Below are 21511 nucleotides of genomic sequence, written 5' to 3' on the forward strand. Positions count from 1 at the left end.
TCTGACTGTCAGGAAATTGCTCCTGGTTTTAAGTTGCTTCTCTCCTTGTTTAGTTCCTACCCATTGCTTCTTGTTATGCATTAAGCAGAGCTACCTGCCAACCTTTAGGACAGAGTTTCCCAACCATGGCAACTTGAAGATATCTGGACTTCAACTCCCAGAATTCCCCAGCCAGCGAACGCTGGCTGGGGAATTCTGGGAGTTGAAGTCCAGATATCTTCAAGTGGTCAAGGTTGGAAACAACCCCTTTCTCTCCGTTTTCGCAACGTCCCGGAGACTGAAAACTCGCGATCTTTTTCTCTCGCAATGGCGCCTCCCCTGAACACCTATTATCGCCCCCCGGGATACTCGCCTGCCCTAAATCCCTGTAGGAACGCCCTGCGAGGGGCGTGGGGGCAACACTTCGCCCACGGCCATCTTTACTTCCCCAACCGGAGCTTTTGCGGCAATCGGGAAGCTGCGGGGCGCTCGAAGGTGTCAGGGTGCCAGCATGGAGGCGCCTCGGACAGGGAATCCCTACCTGGAAGACCCCTTGCTCCAGGGCTACCTGAGAGCCCATCTGCCCGCCCAGGTGGGTCAGCGCCAGGTGGGGACTCAGCGGTGGGGGCTACAGGGCTGGTTCGGCGCTTCCCCGCCTCCTTTGCTGCCCGTGGCCCCCTCTTGAGCCCCCGGCCCCTGTCCATGTCCCTTGATCGGATAGGGACGGGAGGGTGGGATGCGCACCCGGTTGGGAACCGTCGCGCTTCCGGGCAAATGGGTGGATTGAAACCTTGGCAACTTATTTGTTTGCTTGCTTGTTTATTTGTCAAAACGTGTACAAGATAAAAGGTATGGTATAAACAGGGGTGGGCTACTGCCCGGAAGGGGAGGGGACGCAGACGGGTAGCAAAAATGAAGCTCCACCCCAGAACACCCAATTTGCACTGAAATATGTTGAAGGAAAATGCATAAGCCACGCCCACAGTGTGGTAGTAAAAAGTTTGGTAGCCCTTCACTGGGTATAAGCATAAACAAAAGCAAGTAGGTATAGGTAAATTTGGACAATAGGACAGAGACAGTAGTGAGTAACATTCTCACCACCCTTACCTTATGTAGTGCAATCTGGAAATCATTACATACTACAAATATTGCATATGTTGTAATAGTCCAGCATAAGTAAATCATTCATATCACCAGCAGCTCAAAGGTTACAAGTAACTTTTTCCAAGGCCTTCATAATTTTGAACTGTTGTTAAAGAAATGCTTATAAGTCAAGTAGTAGGTGTACATTTACGTAATGTATCATGCATTAAATTCCCACTCAGGCTAAAGAGCTAAACAAGCTCCAAGGGTCTTGGGAGAACCACCTAAAACTTTGATTCATATTTATCATCCCTTTTCAATGCTGTATTTTCATCAAATGGTTTACTACCACCACCACCACCCAAAATGGATGATGGGAATATAATGAACCGAAACTGAGCTCATATATATTCTGAGTGTTCTTTTAGGAAAGAGAGGCGACTTGGTTGATCTAAGAACTAGCTACAACTCAGTTTGTTTGAAGAAGCAACATCGGATGAAACTAGAAAAGAATAGAATAGAATTCTTTATTGGACAAGTGTGATTGGACACACAAGGAATTTGTCTTGGTGCATATGCTCTCAGTGTACATAAAAGAAAAGATATATTTGTCAAGAATCATGTGGTACTTACTTATTGTCATAGGGGTCAAATAAGCAATGAAGAAACAATATTAACAAAAATCTTAGGATACAAGCAAAAAGTTACAGTCATACAGTCCTAAATGGGAGGAAAGGGGTGATAAGAATGATGAGAAAAAAACTAAAAGAAATAGAAGTGCAACTACTGGCCAAATAAGAAAGAAACCAGCAGCCCTTCAACTTAGCTTCCTTTTTCCCCCCTATCAAAACTACATTCTGTTTGGTGTCCTACCACCTCTTCATGTTCTGTGTTTATGCATTGACCTTGTAGGTGTTTGCGGAGGTGAACGTTGACCTGGAACGGTTTGGAGCTCGTTTGAGAGATGAAATTGACTTCTTGGGCCGTGAGTGTGAGCTAAACCCACCCAGATTATTGCATTTTGATGCCTGGGGACGACGTGTGGACCAAGTGACCACCTGCCCAGCCTGGAAGAGGCTGAAGGACATCTCTGCTGAGGAGAGCCTTGTGGCTGGAGGTTATAAAAGAAGATATTCCTGTTGGAGGTACTGTTGAGATTTATGGGAGCCATTCAAAGCCATGTGAACCTGTTTGGGTATCTCTTGCATATTCTTGAATCTTAGCATGGGTTAATATTTGGTAGGTTTTTTTAAAAATAATAAGAGATAAAATCCACTTTCATTAAAGTCCGTTAAGAGATACCAGAAACAACAACATATATTGATTAAACCAAATAATCCTTACAGTCCTTTCTTTTCAATGGAAAGATTTTGGTCTTTAGACCTTTAAAATCAGCAGTCTCCAACCTTTCGGGTACCATTCCATGAAAAACAATTTTTCCATGAACCCAAGGTGGGGAGGGTTCACACGTTATCTAGATCCCATGCTTGCACAGATGAAGTTTGGCTCACTTGCACAGTCTGGTTAGAAATTAATTCGTGGAAAAATGCTGATCAACAGGGCCTGTCTGCTTGACCCAAGTACTTTTCTTTTTTAGAAGGCAGGGGCCCCTGCAGAAACCTTCTCTAAATTTTAGAGGGTATTAACCCTGGCATGTTGCAATCCTCTACCCAAGCAGTTCTGAAGGGCCGATGTAAACAGGTCCCATATGAGCCGAGATTGTGAAACTATAGCTCATTTGTATTGCCCCCTCAATATGGACTTATATAACAGATGAAATATATGTGGGGCGATCCTAAGTCGCCGCCTCCTTCAGAATTCCAGACAGAATTCTGAGAAGCTTCCTTATTTTTTATTTATTTATTATTTATTTATTATTTTATTTATTAGATTTGTATGCCGCCCCTCTCCATAGACTCGGGGCAGCTCACAACAGAATTTTGCAAGGACTCTGCTCTCCATAGACTCAACTGCATCCTAAGGAGTCCTTTTCCAGTGTTTCAAATCTGCCAAAAAGTCATTTGGGGGAGGCATGCCAAGTACACCTTCACGTATTTCTCTTTTCGCAGCCGTCTACATCAGTTTGCCAAGGTGTATCTGTTTATGTCCTTTTCTGCGCTTTATGGGTGCCCCCTAGCCATGACTGACGGAGCAGCAAAAGTAATCGAGGTAAGTCTTTAATGTTGCAAAGGGGGAACTGCTAGACTAAGTGACTGTTTTTGTAAGTGACTGTCCTTAGTAACATTTGGAAAAATCTGCCTGTCATATTTATTTATTGATTGATTGATTTGATTTGATTTGAATGCCGCCCTTCTCCTTAGACTCAGGGCGGCTTACAACATGTTAGACATAGCACTTTTTTAACAGAGCTAGGCTATTGCCCCCACAATCCGGGTCCTCATTTTACCCACCTCGGAAGGATGGAAGGCTGAGTCAACCTTGAGTCGGTGATGAGATTTGAACTGCTGACCTTCTCCTATCCCTCTGTTCTATGGAAAGTCATATCCATTTTGTACCTGTTAAATAGTCATAGTGCTTTCCATCTACACAACCAAAAAATTCTCTGAGGGATGGTTGGATTCTGGACCCTGCAAGATAATCTCCCAGGATCTGGCTCCAATTCCAGATCATTTTACTTTGTAAACCATCCAGAATCATCAAGAATGAACTGGGTGGCCATATAAATTTTACTGAATAAATAAATATAAATATTAAATCATGTTGTTTCACTCCCAGAGTCTCTACAACAATACTGGCTCTGTGTGCCAAAAGCCCCAGTTGATGATGAAATTTAATAACTGGTTCTCAAAATATAAAACCAGACCAGATTATCTCAGGGACCGCCTTCTGCTGCACGAATCCCAGCGACCAGTTAGGTCCCACAAAGTGAGCCTTCTCCGGGTCCCATCAACCAAACAGTGTCGTTTGGCGGGACCCAGGGGAAGAGCCTTCTCTGTGGCGGCCCCAGCCCTCTGGAACCAACTCCCCCCAGAGATTAGAATTGCCCCCACCCTCCTTGCCTTTCGTAAGCTCCTTAAAACCCACCTCTGCCGACAGGCATGGGGGAACTGAGATATTATTTCCCCCTAGGCCTTTACAATTTACACATGGTATGTCTGTATGTATGTTTGGTTTTATAATAAGGGTTTTTTAGTTGTTTTAGTATTGGATTGTTACATGCTGTTTTTATTATTGTTGTTAACCGCCCCAAGTCTGCAGAGAGGGGCGGCATACAAATTCAATCAATCAATCAATCAATCAATCAATCAATAAATAAATAAATAGTCTTGACAGGGAAGAGGCGAACATTTGGCTGTCAAGTTAATAGGGAGTAGAAGAGCTGGTTGGCTCACAGCATCCTTCAACTGCTGCCTATTTGTTGATCTGTGGGTGGGATCAGCAGAAATTTGTTTGCAAACCCTGATGGCCGATTTGCTGAGAGACACACACTACACCCAGAAATCAAAGACCAGACCTGGTCTGAGCCCTAGGTGACTTTCTGCAGATAAAAGGTTTATGCAGTGAACGGGTGAAGCACTCAGAGCTGAAGGCCCAAGAATAATTGTCAAGCCAGCATATAAGGAGTCACTTCCAAGGATCAGGAAACCTCTACCGGAGAGATTTTATAATCCGGGCTGCAGCCCTTTACTCCAATTCATCTGGCATTCATTAATTCTGAAGAGCCACCCAAGGCACCCTGTCTTCGAAGGAAGCTTTGGTGCACCTCTGGGTCTGTTAATTGGAAGCCAGCAGCTGGGTGGCTGCAATGGGTTATACTGGTATTTCATCTCCCCATCCATCTGTATAGGATATCTGCCTTTTGTCTCTTGCTTACAACTCCAACAGTCTTTAGGTGTCCCAAAACCCCTGGAAGAAGCCTATGCTCATTTGACATCAAGTGACCCCAAGACATTCTGGACCTCTGGCCAATGGATGACTGAACACAAAGGCGGCTCTGATGTTGGTAAGGAGGGGCAACATAGGAGACCCAATCCTTTCTCTCTTAAATAAAAATGGTTTAGAATAGAATAGAATAGAATTTAATTGGCCAAGTGTCATTGGACACACAAGGAATTTGTCATGGTGCAGATGCTCTCAGCGTCCATAAAATAAAATATACATTTGTCAAGAATCATGTGGTACGACACTTAATGATTGTCATAGGGGTCAAATAAGCAATGAAGAAGCAATATTAATAAAAATCTTAGGATACAAGCAACAAGTGACAGTCATACAGTCAACATGGGAGGCAATGGGTGATAGGAATGATGAGAAAAACTAGTAGAATAGAAGTGCAGATTTAGTAGAAAGTCTGACAGTGTTGAGGGAATGATTTGTTTAGTAGAGTGATGGCGTTCGGAAAAAAACTGTTCTTGTGTCTAGTTGTCTTGGTGTGCAGTGCTCTGTAGCGACGTTTTGAGGGTAGGAGTTGAAACAGTTTGTGTCCAGGATGTGAGGGGTCAGTAAATATTTCCCCCACCCTCTTTTTGACTCGTGCAGTATACAGGTCCTCGATGGAAGGCAGGTTGGCAGCAATTGTTTTTTCTGCAGTTCTGATTCTCCTCTGAAATCTATGTCGGTCCTGTTGGGTTGCAGCACCAAACCTGATTTAGCAAATCAGACTGTATTTGGGTAGACTGACGTATTCAACAGGAGTCTGCATTTAAAGAAATTGCATTTGTATCGCAGGCGGGTTCCTGCCTATCCGGACTAATTCGCCTGTAATGATCTGTTGGTGACGTGATAATGGCAGCACCGAACCAGTTCTGTCAGTGCTGGACTGTGGGCACTACCATCTTTTTAAAAAGATTTTTTGAATATTGTCAATTTTTTTTGCTGAGTTTCCAAAAGTGTGCATGCGTTGCCATCTTGTTTGGGGCTTTTGGGGGGCATGTGTGTACATGCAAAGGGTGCATGAGGTGTGGCCCCGATGCATTGGTGTAAGCAAACTGGCAGTGAGCTAAGTTAGAACCCATCTCTGATTTATATGATGGGCTATTTGTCAATAGTGTATGTTTTGTGTGTGTGTGGGGGGGTTTGCTACGTTTCGTGGGGTGGGTTTTTTTTTTTGCTACGCTTTTATTTATGCATGCTATTCTCTAAAAAAAAATGGAATGGGATGTCCATAATGGAATGGGCTTTCCCAAATATGCCCATGTTACACCAACACTCCGCAGTCTGCATTGGTTGCCGATCAGTTTCCGGTCACAATTCAAAGTGTTGGTTATGACCTATAAAGCCCTTCATGGCATTGGGCCAGGTTATCTCAGGGACCGCCTTCTGCCTCACGAATCCCAGCAACCAGTTATGTCCCACAGAGTGGATCTTCTCCGGATCCCGTCGACTAAACAATGTTGCTTGGTGGGACCCAGGGGAAGAGCTTTCTCTGTGGCGGCCCCGGCCCTCGGGAACCAACTCCCCCCAGACATTAGAATTGCCCCCACCCTCCTTGCCTTTCGTAAGCTGCTTAAAACCCACCTCTGCCGCCAGGTAAGGGGGAATTGAGATACACTTTCCCCCTAGGCCTTTATAATTTTATGCATGGTATGTCTGTATGTATGCTTGGTTTTTATATTAAGGGGTTTTTAATCGTTTTTAGTATTGGATTATTATTGTATGCTGTCTTATTATTGCTGTTAGCTGCCCCGTCTCCGGAGAGGGGCAGCATACAAATCCAATAAATAATAATAATAATAATAATAAGCTACAACTTGCACAATGCCTATACAAGTTAGCATCTTCTAGATTACTCTGCGATTGCGGTGTCCTTCTGCAATCAGATGTCAGATAAAGTCAGACACCTTGTTCACACAGAAGTTACCACAATATTCCTGATGAAACTGGAAACCTTACAACACGTCCTCGGAGGCAGAGGAATTATGCTGCCCGTTAATTTAAGCCTTAATAGCTAGGCTTTTTAAGTAGGGATTGACATTAATGAGAAAGTATTGTATCTTTAAAAGGCAGTTTGGTCTTTTAACATTTGGGATCTGGTCTCACTGTTTGTTTGCAAGCAATATCTCTTCAAATCTAACCTACCTCACAGTTTTGTGCTGAGAAAATAGCAAGAGGGAATTACGTAGGTCACCATATACTCCTGAATGAAAGCAGGATCAAAACCTAACTGATCAGTCCAAAAATGTGGGTTTTTCCCCCCGCAGGAGGTGGAACAGAAACTGTTGCACGGAAACGTCCCGATGGCTCCTACAGCCTCCACGGATTCAAATGGTTCACGTCAGCGGCTGATTCAGACATGACGCTGACCCTGGCAAGGATCGTGGGACCTGATGGGCAGATAAAACAGGTCAGATTCCCAGGCCAACCCAAAGAGTATGAAACAGCAGCTTGCAAGTAGTTGTGCGGTCAGTAATGTCCGAATTCCAGCTCCGTTTATTTGGTCTCACGCTGGCATCTTTTGTGTGGCAGGGCTCCAGAGGCCTCTCGCTCTTCTACCTGAAAATATATGAGGATGGGAAGCTGAACGGCATAAAAATAGAGAGGCTGAAAGAGAAGATGGGCACGAGGGCCGTGCCAACTGCAGAGCTGACGCTGGATGGAGCTCGAGCCCATCTGGTAGGAACCATGGAGGAGAGGCCACGTTTCGGCCGACCAGGAAGGACGTCTTCGTGACATCAAAGCTCCGCCCATGGAATTCCCTATTGGGATTCCCCACCTCCTTTCCAGCCTCCAGATCGGCTGAAAACGCTGCCACCGATCGCAAAAACAGCGCTCCGCCGAGCGGTGCTGCCCGGCTGCAACCTTCTGAAACAGCCGGGCACTTCTCGGCGGCCTCCGGAACCCAACCCCGAACTCAAACTTTCGGGTTCGGGAGAACGCCGAGAAGCCCCCCTGCTGTTGAAGAAGGTGACAGGCAGGCGGCGGCGCTTCTCGGCTGCCTCCCGAACCCGAAAAGTTCCGGTTCAGGAGAACGCCGAGAAGCCCCCCGGCTGTTTTAAAAGGTGACAGCTGGCCGGCGGCACCCAGCGGAGCGCCATTTTGGGATTTCCCCCCCCCCCTTGCACGCATTAATCGCTTTTACATTGTTTCCAATGGGAAACATTGTTTCGTGTTACAAACTTTTCGCCTTACGAACCTCCTTCCGGAACCAATTAGGTTCGTAAGACGAGGTATTACTGTATTAGTTTTTAAAGTTGTTAACAAAAAAAGAAGCTTGAGACTTGCCAACAATGTTTTAAAAGTCTTTGGACCCAGAGGCCGACAAAATAGCTCCCTTTTGTGCATCGGTCAACAAATTGTGATGGAGTATTTATTTGCCTTTCTTATCACAGTTGTTAATAATTGCAGTTAAGTTAGTAATAGTTATTAAATGCTGGCTTCCCCATTGACTTTGCTTGGCAGAAGGTTGTGATTTCATGACTCCTGGACACTGCAACCGTTATAAATATGAGCCAGTTGCCAAGCTTCTGAATTTTGAATATGTGACTATAGGGATGCTGCAATGGTTGTTAAGTGTGAAAATTGGTCATAAGTCACTTTTTTCTGTGCCATTGTAGCTTCAGTCCCAAAACGAATGATTGTAGGCTGAGAACTATTTCTATTGACTAAATTCTTATGCTGTCCATCTCACTGTTATGGGACTTTCAATGGTAAAATATTATGAAAGATTAAACCAGTAAGACAATATATATAACTTAAAATTAGCAAATAACTAAGATAGTTGGGTACACCATAGAATAGACGGGAGATCTGCTATCCCATAATGTCCACAATGGCACGACTCTGTCCAGGTACGGTAGTCTGAAGCTATTTCTTTTTATGTTTTCAGATCTCTGAAGAAGGCCAGGGGATAGGTTGCATTGCCAACATGTTGAACATCACTAGGATCTACAATACCCTCCTTGCAATTGCACTGATGAGAAGGTGATTTTCATTCCACCCCATGAGAAGTGGAAGCAACTAGGAAGAACTGGGCAAAATTTGAACCAATTCTGTTCTGCTGCTATCTGAAGGATAATTAAGCAAAGCTTAATTGGCACGAACAATTTGGAAATGTAGTTTGGAATCTCCTGACTTCCAAATTGCTGCTTGAATACTCTTCTTGTGGAGTTCAGTTTCCTCATTTTTTAACTTTTCCAAATAGAAGTCTGCTTGTGGATCGGTTTTAATTATGCATATTACAGGGGTGGGTTCTAACTTACCTCGCTGCTAGTTCGCTTTCTCCCACACCAAATGGGTGCACACACATTGCTGAAAACTAACCTCTAGCCAGCTCAATGACGTCACCACCGGTTTACATTGGACCAGAGTACCTCCGGAACCGCCTGCTACCGCACGAATCTCAGCGGCCGATAAAGTCCCACAGAGTTGGCCTTCTCCGGGTCCCGTCAACTAAACAATGTCGTTTGGCGGGCCCCAGGGGAAGAGCCTTCTCTGTGGCGGCCCCGGCCCTCTGGAATCAACTCCCCCTGGAGATTAGAACTGCCCCCACCCTCCTTGTCTTCCGTAAACTACTTAAGACCCACCTATACTGCCAGGCATGGGGGATTTGAGACGTCTTTCCCCCAGGCTTATTATAATTTATGTTTGGTATGTATGTGCTGTTTGGTTTTTAATTATGATAGGGTTTTTAGTTTTTTTAATATTAGATTTGTGCCATTATAATATTGTTTTTTTAATCATTGTTGTGAGCCGCCCCGAGTCTTCGGAGAGGGGCGGCATACAAATCTAATAAATTATTATTATTATTATTATTACTACCTGTTCCAAAGAACTGGTGCAAAATGGGATGAATCCACGTCTGGTGTATTACAGATGTGAGCGGATTTGGGATCTGAGCATAAATTGGGCTTCATTTATATGTAGGGCATAATAGAGAAGGGCTATTTTATACCTTTATTGCCCCTAAAGGCTATTATAGAGGCCATGGGAGATGTGATACTCAGGTGTATTAAGCATTTTGACATCTTCAAGCACCTGTCTGCAAACTTTGTTTTAAGCAAAAAAAAGCCAAGAAAAATACCCATTTTGTTCTCCAATATTGGCAGCATGTTCTTCAGTGGAGAGGTTATTATTATTATTTTATTATTTATTAGATTTGTATGCCGCCCCTTCTGTAGTCTATATCAGTGTTTCCCAACCTTGGCAACTTGAAGATATTTGGACTTCAACTCCCAGAATTCCCCAGCCAGCGAATGCTGGCTGGGGAATTCTGGGAGTTGAAGTCCAGATATCTTCAAGTTGCCACGGTTGGGAAACACTGGTCTATATAACGAGAAATTGAAATAATTTTGCTACCTAGAAGTTGGATTGATAAAGAGGAAAAAAATCCTAGTATTTTTTATTATATCAATGTTATATCCCTCCAGTGTATATTATATACATTCCCTGATGTTATGCCTTAATTAAAGAATGAAATTAAATGCTGGGAAACAGCAGAAATACATTTTAAGTAGGAGAAAAGTTAACAGTTAATCACTGTGGCTGTCTTTGTTCCCATCCATAGAGTTGTCGATCTGGCAAGGGATTACGCCACCAAAAGGGAAGCCTTTGGAAAACCCCTCAAAGATCACCCTTTGCACATGCAAACTCTGGCACGAATGGAGGTGAGCACATACCCTCTTGGGTTGAAGAGTGATTGGGAAAGATTCCAGCAAGTCCTTCTACTATTGTTTGGAATCAGGAGACAGTGTAGGGAATGTAGCATAGAACTGGAGAACATTAACAAGAGAATGAAGTGTGTAAGATCCAAAAACCTTTCCAGGAACCATAGGGAAACTGCCATTGCCACCCACAAACCATGCTTTGCAGTTTGCCACGTGATTATGGTTCCAAGTAGTTGTAGAGGGAGGAAGCAGGAGGGAGAAGGAAGGAAGATACTAGTCTCAAAGAGTGCCGGTCTTGTTCAGACGAACTGCCTTCCCACTTGTGCAGGTGCAAACCCAAGCAGCGTTCCTGTTGGCGATGGAGGTGGCGAGGCTGCTTGGCCTGGAAGAAACGAAGGAGGCGACGGAGCAGGAGAAACATCTGCTGAGGCTGCTCACCCCTCTCGCTAAACTTTATACGGCAAAGCAGGTCATTTTCAAGTTGGATGCCATAGCTAAGCAGTGTCCATGACTGGCCAAGAGGGTGCAGATATTAAGGGGAGTGAAGGGAGAAACCATCTCTGCAGGCTGTTATATTCTTAACGAGGCTGTTTGGCATGGAGTCTACGGCAGGGCTGTCAAACCATGGTATGATGCGTCATGTGCTGGCCATGCAAACATCTAGTTTAATGAGAGGGGGGGGATGTCCCGATATGCAAAATAAAGACGGTTCTGTCATTAGAATTGGGGTGATCTATAGGCCTCCAGGGCAATCTGACAACAAGATGGTGGATGAAATTACTCTAATGGCAGTAAAGGGAGATATTGTGGTTATGGGTGATTTCAACATGCCTAATGTTGACTGGAATATCCCCAGTGCCCTTACATGCAAAAGTAAGAATATAGTAGAGGCCTTTACAGGAGCAGCACTGGCACAGCTGGTTAAGACACCAACTAGAGGGGAGAATATTCTAGATTTAGTTTTTACGAATGGGAATTGGGTTTCAGAGGTCAAGGTGGGAGAAAATTTAGGTTGCAGTTACCATCTATGTTTGTGGTTTGATGTACGTGAGACCACATTTGGAGTACTGTGTTCAGTTCTGGAGACCTCACCTACAAAAAGATATTGACAAAATTGAACGGGTCCAAAGACGGGCTACAAGAATGGTGGAAGGTCTCAAGCATAAGACGTATCAGGAAAGACTCAATGAACTCAATCTGTATAGTCTGGAGGACAGGAGGAAAAGGGGGGACATGATCGAAACATTTAAATATGTTAAAGGGTTAAATAAGGTCCAGGAGGGAAGTGTTTTTAATAGGAAAGTGAACACAAGAACAAGGGGACACAATCTGAAGTTAGTTGGGGGAAAGATCAAAGGCAACATGAGAAAATATTATTTTACTGAAAGAGTAGTAGATCCTTGGAACAAACCTCCAGCAGACGTGGTTGGTAAATCCACAGTTACTGAATTTAAACATGCCTGGGATAAACATATATCCATTGTAAGATAAAATACAGGAAATAGTATAAGGGCAGACTAGATGGACCATGAGGTCTTTTTCTGCCGTCAGTCTTCTATGTTTCTATGATATGTTACTCCACTCTGATGATGTGAGTTTGACACTCCTGGTCTATGGGATCAAATCAGCCCTTCTTTCCCCAACAACGTTTATTCAAAAGCATCAGTTTTTGTCACAAACTTATGAAGGCAGATGTCTTTGAATGAAATGGGTTTATCAGGAGAGGAGCTACTGGGTTCCTGGTTATTTGGCTGGGCCGAAGACCATAAGCAGACCGGCCTTTGAATCCTTAAGTAAATATGGCTTAGCAAAAGATCAAATACACCAAAGCAAAAAACTTTCAAACATTTAAGTATCTGGACCCTGGCATGTTTTTTAGATGTGTAAACAAGTCGGTTTGTGTTTCAGGGTATCGCTGTGTCCTCAGAAGGACTGGAGTGTTTCGGGGGACAGGGCTACATGGAAGACACAGGCCTGCCTGCTATTCTTCGTGATAGCCAGGTAAAGAAGCCCTGGACTTTTAATTTCGTTTTTTACTCCTTCTCTATTTTCTTGCAACCTGCTGCTATTTTAGGGGAGGAAGCAGGAAAAGAATTCTGCACTTTAGTTCCTTTATTTCTCTTTTTTCTTTCTGACATTAATTTTGTTATCAGAGTTCTGAAATCATGAAGAAAAGGGGGGAAAGTAATTCAGGCCTCTGAATACTCAGAAAGTTCTTACTTAAGGAAATAAAATGTCTTTAAACTGAACATTTCTCTTTGAAAAAACAAGAGGGCCATTCTCTAACACTTAGAGATGTTCCAAATATTTGGAAACAAACCTACTTACAAAGAAAAAATGTTTAAAGGTACATTTATAAAGTCATGACTGACAGATGTTGTTACTTTTAAGCAATTCTAATGAGACTAACACATGCATGTACAGAGCGGTCATTCATAGGAATGTGAAAAAAACCTGCTTTTTGAGCTCTGCTTCTCTTTCCCCACTAGGTGCTATCAATCTGGGAGGGAACTACAAATGTCTTGTCCCTGGACGTTCTGCGCTCCATCCTCAAGAGCCAAGGAAAAGCACTGGATGTCTTCTTCTCCACTGTCCAGGTAGGCAGCAATAAATGAGTTTGTCACACCACCTATAAATGTTAGGGCTCATGTAAAACTGAGGTGGTGTCTTTATTGATGTTGATGTGTTGCTATTACTTCAGAACTCACTTCGCTGTAGTTTGCAGTTTATTTCATCTTGTTCATAGTTAATGGAAATTGGTTCACAGTCCTAATTTACTACCAATACTTATTTTGCCTACATTCAGAAGTACAGTGTTCCCTCGATTTTTGCGTGGGATGTGTTCCGAGACCGCCCGCGAAAGTCAAATTTCCGCAAAGTAGAGACGCGGAAGTAAATACACTATTTTTGGCTAGGAACAGTATCCTAAGCCTTCCCTTAACACTTTAAACCCCTAAATTGCAATTTCCCATTCCCTTAGCAACCATTTAGATCATTACTCCCCATGTTTATTTATTAAAGTTTATTTTAAAAAATGTTTTTTAAAGGCAGACGAAAGTTTGGTAATGACATATGACGTCATCGGGTGGGAAAAACCATGGTATAGGGGGAAAAACCATGTATTTTTTAATTAATATTTTTGAAAAACCGTGGTATAGACGTTTCGCGAAGTTCGAACCCGCAAAAATCGAGGGAACACTGTATTGTGAGTTATTATGTTTGTTCTGTGACTTGGGGTGGGACCTTGCAGGCCAAGTTGGAGGCAGCTACCCGGCAGTCCGAACTGCAGTCTTCTGTGCAAACAATTCAGAACAATCTGCAAAAACTCAAGGAGTTTGTCCAAAGAATGGACTCGGAGGGAGAGGTTGGCTGGCAGCTTGCAGCAAGAGACTTTGCCTATAATCTGGCATGGATCTACGAAGGTAATGAAAGAATTGCCAAAAAACTCCTGTGCTTCCTTACCACAAAACCATCTTAAATTGTTGAGTGTTGTTCAGAAATACTTTGAATAATCCTCTGAAACAACCCAGCATTCAGAATTTGAATGAATGCTTATCTTAAGCTCCACAACTGTTGGAGGTTGTGTAGCAGGCTAATTAGAGCATTAAAAAGAACTAGCCTCTGATATGCCCAGCAAAGTGCTGGTGAGACCCCATTTGGAATACTGTGTTCAGTTCTGGAGACCTCACCTACAAAAAGATATTGACAAAACTGAATGGGTCCAAAGACGGGCTACAAAAATAGTGGAAGGTCTTAAGCATAAAACGTATCAGGAAAGACTTCATGAACTCAATCTGTATAGTCTGGAGGACAGAAGGAAAAGGGGGGACGCGATCGAAGCCTTTAAATACGTTAAAGGGTTAAATAAGGTCCAGGAGGGAAGTGTTTTTAATAGGAAAGTGAACACAAGAACTAGGGGACACAATCTGAGGTTAGTTGGGGGAAAGATCAGAAGCAACGTGAGAAAATATTATTTTACTGAAAGAGTAGTAGATCCTTGGAACAAACTTCCAGCAGACGTGGTTGGTCAATCCACAGTCACTGAATTTAAACATGCCTGGGATAACACATAGATCCATCCTAAGATAAAATACAGGAAATAGTTTAAGGGCAGACTAGATGGACCATGAGGTCTTTTTCTGCCGTCAGACTTCTATTTTTCTATGTGCAGCACTGAATATCGCAATGGTGTGCTAATGTTAGAAACTTAAAAACTCCAGAGATAACAGTACAAACTTTTGAGCAGGGAGGCAGAAAAATCCACATTTCTGTGGCCTGTGGCCTTTAGCTGCTGCATCAACTTCCTAGGCGTGATTCTGTTTATTTGACAGGCTTGGGGTTCTTTCCTAATTCCATAGTTTATTCTGTGAACTGTCCTTCCAAAATCCAAGCTTGGCAGTGGCATAAGAAGAAGCAGGAAGACCTTTCTTTAGGGGAAAGTGGTTCCTGGAATTTAGCAGCCTAATGGGGATGAATAGGAAGACTTTAAAAGGAGCTTGCGAATTATTCCCTACGGTGGAGAATTCCCCATGTGGTCAAGTGTGGAGCCCATTTCAGGTTACAGGTTAGGTTTTAGTAGGAAGATAAATCAGAAATGTTCATAGACAATGTATTTAATTCCCACAGGAGTCCTTCTACTGGAGCATGCCGCCAGGACTGGTGCATCAGCCACAAACATCTACGCTGCTCAGAGGTAGCCATTAAATCTAATGCCAAAGCAAAAATTGACAAACCCCAAAAATTGCACACACTAACTTGGGAAACAGTTCTGCCCTATGGCTGGAGGCGCTGAAAATTGAGAAAGGGGAGGTCAAATAGGACAAGCACTTTCCAACCAGGCGAGAATTGACAGGAGATCAGAGGAAGAATAAATGCCCAGCAAAGAGCAGTTATGAGAGTCTTAGTGCCCGCAGACAATGTGTTCCCCACAGCACCCCTGAATTTAAGGTGATTTTTAGTGGCACAAACTGATTTCCCCTTTGCCCACCCTCCTTTTAAACATTAAGGATGGAAATAGGAATCAAGCAGCTGTTTCGATCCTTAAAATCAGCTTCAGCCCTAAAATTATTCTACTGAAATTTGACAAAATACAGATGATATAATTTCAGATTTGCAACTTAGGTAGGGTGGTCTATCCTTCCATCCATCCAAACACAGCTCTCTGGTCTCCAAAGGGCCCCAGTCCATCCTTAAGATACGGGCCATCTTCTAACTGGTGGTGTGAACAAGTTCCATCCCTGTATTCTGGAGAAGTCACTCACCTCTGTCCTCACAATGGGGTACACCAGGGGGTTCATGGACTGCCACCAGTTATGCTGGAAATTTTCCCCTTAGGAATCAATGTAAAAGCAAATAATGTGTGAGATTGGGGAAAGCACAGGGAGGGTGGGAGCCCTGTTTCCTGCCAGGAGATTCCTAGAGAGGCCCCACGGAGGCTTCTCCCCGCCTTTTCCAGTCCTGTTTCCTCCCAGAAGATTCCTAGAGAGGCCCCACGGAGGCTTCTCCCCACCTTTTCCAGTCCTGTTTCCTCCCAGGAAATTCCTAGAGGCCCCACGGAGGCTTCTCCCTGCCTTTTCCAGCCCTGTTTCCTCCCAGGAGATTCCTAGAGAGGCCCCACGGAGGCTTCTCCCCACCTTTTCCAGTCCCGTTTCCTCCCAGGAGATTCTTAGAGAGGCCCCACGGAGGCTTCTCCCCACCTTTTCCAGTCCTGTTTCCTCCCAGGAGAATCCTAGAGAGGCCCCACGGAGGCTTCTCCCCACCTTTTCCAGCCCCGTTTCCTCCCAGGAGATTCCTAGAGAGGCCTCACGGAGGCTTCTCCCCGCCTTTTCCAGCCCCGTTTCCTCCCAGGAGATTCCTAGAGAGGCCCCACGGAGGCTTCTCCCCGCCTTTTCCAGTCCTGTTTCCTCCCAGGAGATTCCTAGAGAGGCCCCACGGAGGCTTCTCCCTGCCTTTTCCAGCCCCGTTTCCTCCCAGGAGATTCCTAGAGAGGCCCCACGGAGGCTTCTCCCTGCCTTTTCCAGTTAGTTTCGGAGGCTCAGGTTTGTAAGTGGAAAATGGTTCTTGAGAAGAGGCAAAATAATCTTGAACACCTGGTTCATATCTAGAAAAGTTCGTAAGTAGAGGAGTTCGTAGGTAGAGGAACCACTGTACTCTTATTGAATGTTGATTGTCACAGACCTGCATTGGTAGCCAAGATGGGCCATCGCCGTTCAATCGTAGCGACAGGAAGCAATGTTGAAGAAGATGGAGGTCTGAGACTGGGAGGATTTATAAGTTTTAATTTAAAGACGGAAGGCTTTCTCCTCTCTTCTGCAGGTGGTGTCAGGAGAACGTCTGCCTTGTGGACAGAGAAGAGAAGGCTGGTTCTTACAACTCTACAGCAGCTTCCCTGGATCAATCTTTGGTTTATGATGGGTATTCTTCCCTGAGAGGAAAACTGTAGCGAAGTACGAGGAAGGTGAAAGAAGCCATCGGGCGAAGGACATGACCTGGAGGAGAAGTGTGTCTGTATTGTGTATGCGTATACGTAAGTCTCAAGCTTCCTGTTCAAAATGAGTCTTGAAAGGACCCACGTAGACAATGTTCTGACATTAACATTAAGCACCTCTATTGTAGGTCAAATGGTCAGTTGGCTTCTGAACTCACAAACTGACTTTTGAAATAATTCTTGAAGGTAGAAATTGTGTCACCACTGTTTTATATATATATATAATTTTAAGCAATCTTTCCCATTTCTTGCTCTCTGGATGTGCTGGACTTCAACTCTCATGTCTCATAGAACAGGTTATCCACCAGGTGATGGTAGTTGAAGGACAACACATCTGAAAGGGGCTGGACCTGGAAAGGTAGTAGTGTCCCCTTCAAACTTCACGAAAAGTCTATACCATAGTTTTTCAAAAAAATTAATTAAAAAATACTTTGCGGGCTTTTCCCCTATACCACGGTTTTTCCCGCCCGATGACGTATATGTCATCGCCAAACTTTCGTCTGCCTTTAATAAATATTTTTTTAATAAACTTTAATAAATAAACATGGTGAGTAATAATCTAAATGGCTGCTAAGGGAATGGGAAATGGTAATTTAGGGGTTTAAAGTGTTAAGGGAAGGCTTGTGATACTCTTCATTGCCAAAAATAATGTATTTACTTCCGCATCTCTACTTCGCGGAAATTCAACTTTCGCGGGCGGTCTCGGAACGCATCCCCCGCGAAAAGCAAGGGAACACTGTATTACGATTATTGTGAAGCTATAGTACCAGAATCTTGAAAACCTGAACAAGCTTCTCTCCCCCTCCCTTGGAGTGAACCAGGAAGGAACCAGATTGTGACATATTCTCACATTATCTTTTGGGGTCCCTTCTCGAGGCCCTTTTTATCTGGCCTTGACTTTGGCAGTGCCTCATTTTCCTGTTCGTTAAATTTGTCCCCCCTGCTCTACACTTTTAACAATCCAGGCTCAGACCAAGATTTGTTCAGGTTCCCTTCCCTGATTTTTTTTTCTTCCAAGTAACAAATTTGGCACTTAGTTGTCATAATTAGTAAACTAATTTCTGGCCGTCTTTCAAACTCCTCTCTTCTATTTAACATTAAATCTGAAGATACAGAAACAGAGCACATTGTAATGAAGCACTCAAAGCAGCTCAGTTTTTTTAATTTTGTTTTTTAAACTATTTTAATTGGTACAAGAATGTGAACTACTCTAACCAAATGGAGACAGTTGGATACCAGATAGATAACAGTGCCTTTTAATTTTTAAAGAACAAGCAAATATTGGGTTTGCTGGACTCTGCTTAACTTGATGCAATAATAGACGGTTTCTTGGATATAATTTCCATAAAAATAAACTTTATTCTGACTCTCCTGCCTTACCGCATTCCACATTATTTTCATGAAGATCCACCGTTGACTTTCTTTTGACTTGAGCTCCTGCATTCCTTTTTTATCTTCCATAAATTTAAATGCCACAAATATTTTCCATGAGCAGCTGTTGCTGATGAAGCAAGTTCCAAATGACTGGAATTACTTGCAGATATGGATAGCGGAGGATCAAAGTTCCACTTGCAGGGAACTTGCTTTTAAATTTTTTATTGAGCTGAGGGGAAATGGATGGCTCTGTTTAGTTGGAGCGAGTACAGCTTAGATGTTACGAGATGAAATAAATCCAAAATATCAATGGATACCTGACGTAAGGATTGAGTTACTGACATCAATGGCCTGACTGGCTGATGTTGAGAACAAGATGCAGAAGAGCTACACTTTTCCAATGTGGTTTTGATAAAGAAAATGAACAATATCAGGAACAATTCTTCCAAAAGGATATTACTCCAAAAAAACCAGCTAATAGCAACTAACACGAAATAACTTGGGTTACAAAGGTGGTTTGCCAGCACGAAGCACGACTTTTCCTGTGAATGTTCGGTCTTTCATTAAACCCTCTTTCTCAAACGATTAAAAACCCATTAATATAAAAACCAGACATACATACAGACATACCATGCATAGAATTGTAAAGGCCTAGGGGGAAAGAGGATCTCAGTTCCCCCATGCCTGACGGCAGAGGTGGGTTTTAAGCAGCTTGTGAAAGGCAAGGAGGGTGGGGGCAATTCTAATCTCTTGGGGGAGTTGGTTCCAGAGGGCCAGGGCCGCCACAGAGAAGGCTCTTCCCTTGGGTCCCGCCAAACGACATTGTTTAGTTGACGGGACCCGGAGAAGGCCCACTCTGGGATTCGTGCGGCAGAAGGCGGTCCCGGAGATATTCTGGTCCGATGCCATGGAGGGCTTTATAGGTCATAACCAACACTTTGAATTGTGACCAGAAACTGATCGGCAACCAATGTAGACTGCGGAGTGTTGGTGTAACATGGGCATATTTGGGAAAGCCCATGATTGCTCTCGCAGCTGCATTCTGCACGATCTGAACTTTCCGAACATTTACTCATCCGGGAGCTAGTTGGCTTGTTTGTTCTTGCCACTGTGACACACTCACAAAGTTTAAAACCATTGTAAGAAGAGAAACCGATGATGTCCCAGTTAAAAAAATAACACATACACCCCCCCCCCCCAAACGAAACCCACATCCCCAACAGAACTTATCTAATTGCCTGGCTCTGGAAGAATTTCCATGAAACCTTCATGACTTACCGTCCTTTCAGCCAGGTAGGCTTCCTGGCAATTGGAAATCCAGAGAAAACTGGAAATGGTGGTTGTGTGTCCCCCTTTGTGGAATTCCAAATGACTGCAGAGTTGCCGGATTCACACATTCATATGAAATCTCACCTAAGTGCATACACTGAACCGGCTGAGCAGAGGCAGCAGCAAAGGAAGGTTTTAAACAATGTGAGACTTGCAAAATAGAACCAAAGTGTGGGGGGGAGGTCTTGCTTTATTAATATGACTTGTGTCGCATGAGAAACCCCTACTATGGAAGGTGTGGCTAGCACCGTTAACTGGGAATACAGTGTAGTGTCATTATACTGGACGTGCCTTTCCACAAGTGAGGATTACAGTGCTTTTAACTTTGTCAAAGTGCCTTTTCAAATCACGTTCAACATTCTCGGGAAACTGTCTCAAGTCGTCCCCTTCATCCTTAGAAACATAGAAGACTGACGGCAGAAAAAGACCTCCTGGTCCATCTAGTCTGCCCTTATACTATTTCCTGTATTTTATCTTAGGATGGATCTATGTTTATTCCAGGCATGTTTAAATTCAGTGACTGTGGATTTATCTACAACGTCTGCTGGTAGTTTGTTCCAAGGATCTACTACTCTTTCAGTAAAATAATATTTTCTCATGTTGCTTCCGATCTTTCCCCCAACTAACTTCAGATTGTGTCCCCTTGTTCTTGTGTTCACTTTCCTATTAAAAACACTTCCCTCCTGAACCTTATTTAACCCTTTAATATATTTAAATGTTTCGATCATGTCCCCCCTTTTCCTTCTGTCCTGCAGACTATACAGATTGAGTTCATGAAGTCTTTCCTGATACGTTTTATGCTTATGACCTTCCACCATTCTTGTAGCCCGTCTTTGGACCCGTTCAGTTTTGTCAATATCTTTTTGTAGGTGAGGTCTCTCATCCCAAAGAAGGACACAAACTTTTTCAATCCTGGAAACTGCAAGGAAGAAGATCAATTGGGATCATTAACAGATAACTGAAGATTTACTAGCTAAATCCAATATGAGAAATGAAGGGAATCTGGTCTAGCCTTCAAGCAATGTAGGGAGGATTCCTTGAAGCTATCTAGGAAAATAAAATTCACTTGGTTAGCTTTTAAATGTGACGGCCTTGAAATTAAGGGAAGTTTGGGCAAGAGAGAAACCTCCAGACTGATGTACACTGCTCAAGAAAATAAAGGGAACACTCAAAGAGAACATCCTAGATCAGAATAAAGGAAATATTCTCATTGAATACTTGGTTCTGTACAAAGTTGAACGTGCACAACAGCAGATGAAATTGATTGTCAGTCAGTGTTGCTTCCTAAGTGGACAGTTTGATTTCACAGACGTTTGATTGACTTGGAGTTATAAGTGTTCCCTTTATTTTTTTGAGCAGTATATTTCAGCAGGAGGAAATAACAGTTCAAGGACAGGGGCAGATGAAAATTAGGAAGTATTCATTATTTCACTGAAAGAGTAGTAGATCCTTGGAACAAACCTCCAGCAGACGTGGTTGGTAAATCCACAGTAACTGAATTGAAACATGCCTGGGATAAACATAGATCCATTGTAAGATAAAATGCAGGAAATAGTATAAGGGCAGACTAGATGGACCAGGAGGTCTTTTTCTGCTGTCAGTCTTCTATGTTTCTAAGTAGCTCAACAATTGTTCCTGTGTGCAATCTCTAAAGTTTATTTCATTTTTAATTATATATTGAATCGTTCTAGAGTAT

The 21511-nt window shown here is 43.4% G+C and overlaps 2 protein-coding genes across 3 annotated transcripts in view; one reads left to right on the top strand and one right to left on the bottom strand.

Moving 5' to 3' along the window:
- Positions 1-388: 388 nt before the first annotated feature.
- LOC139173307 (acyl-CoA dehydrogenase family member 11-like) lies at positions 389-18480 on the top strand. Of its 2 annotated transcripts, XM_070763016.1 has the most exons (14): positions 389-571; positions 1975-2207; positions 3132-3231; positions 4909-5026; positions 7224-7366; positions 7489-7635; positions 8849-8943; positions 10526-10625; positions 10954-11094; positions 12534-12626; positions 13115-13222; positions 13876-14047; positions 15252-15318; positions 16941-18480. In XM_070763016.1, the coding sequence occupies exons 1-14, from the start codon at positions 491-493 to the stop codon at positions 17065-17067; spliced, it is 1725 nt and encodes a 574-aa protein (XP_070619117.1). In that variant the 5' UTR covers positions 389-490; the 3' UTR covers positions 17068-18480. The 2 variants fall into 2 exon arrangements, with proteins under 2 accessions (XP_070619117.1, XP_070619118.1); XM_070763017.1 differs by lacking the exon at positions 10954-11094 and having other exon boundaries at positions 414-571.
- A 2225-nt stretch (positions 18481-20705) lies between these two features.
- The window catches only part of MTMR3 (myotubularin related protein 3), a 100457-nt gene continuing 99651 nt past the window's right edge, over positions 20706-21511 (bottom strand). The window contains exon 21 of the mRNA XM_070763106.1: positions 20706-20734. Within this exon, the coding sequence (XP_070619207.1) occupies positions 20722-20734 (13 nt within the window). The 3' untranslated portion in view covers positions 20706-20721. The remainder of the gene's footprint in view (positions 20735-21511) is intronic.

The sequence above is a fragment of the Erythrolamprus reginae genome, chromosome 10 (genome assembly GCF_031021105.1).
Source record: "Erythrolamprus reginae isolate rEryReg1 chromosome 10, rEryReg1.hap1, whole genome shotgun sequence".
Taxonomy (NCBI): domain Eukaryota; kingdom Metazoa; phylum Chordata; class Lepidosauria; order Squamata; family Dipsadidae; genus Erythrolamprus; species Erythrolamprus reginae.

Coding starts and splice junctions, on each gene's coding strand:
- LOC139173307 (XM_070763016.1), top strand. CDS start 491: ATGGAGGCGCCTCGGACAGGGAATCCCTACCTGGAAGACCCCTTGCTC. Junction 3,232..4,908: donor GAGCAGCAAAAGTAATCGAG/GTAAGTCTTTAA, acceptor CAACTCCAACAG/TCTTTAGGTGTCCCAAAACC. Junction 10,626..10,953: donor AAACTCTGGCACGAATGGAG/GTGAGCACATAC, acceptor CCACTTGTGCAG/GTGCAAACCCAAGCAGCGTT.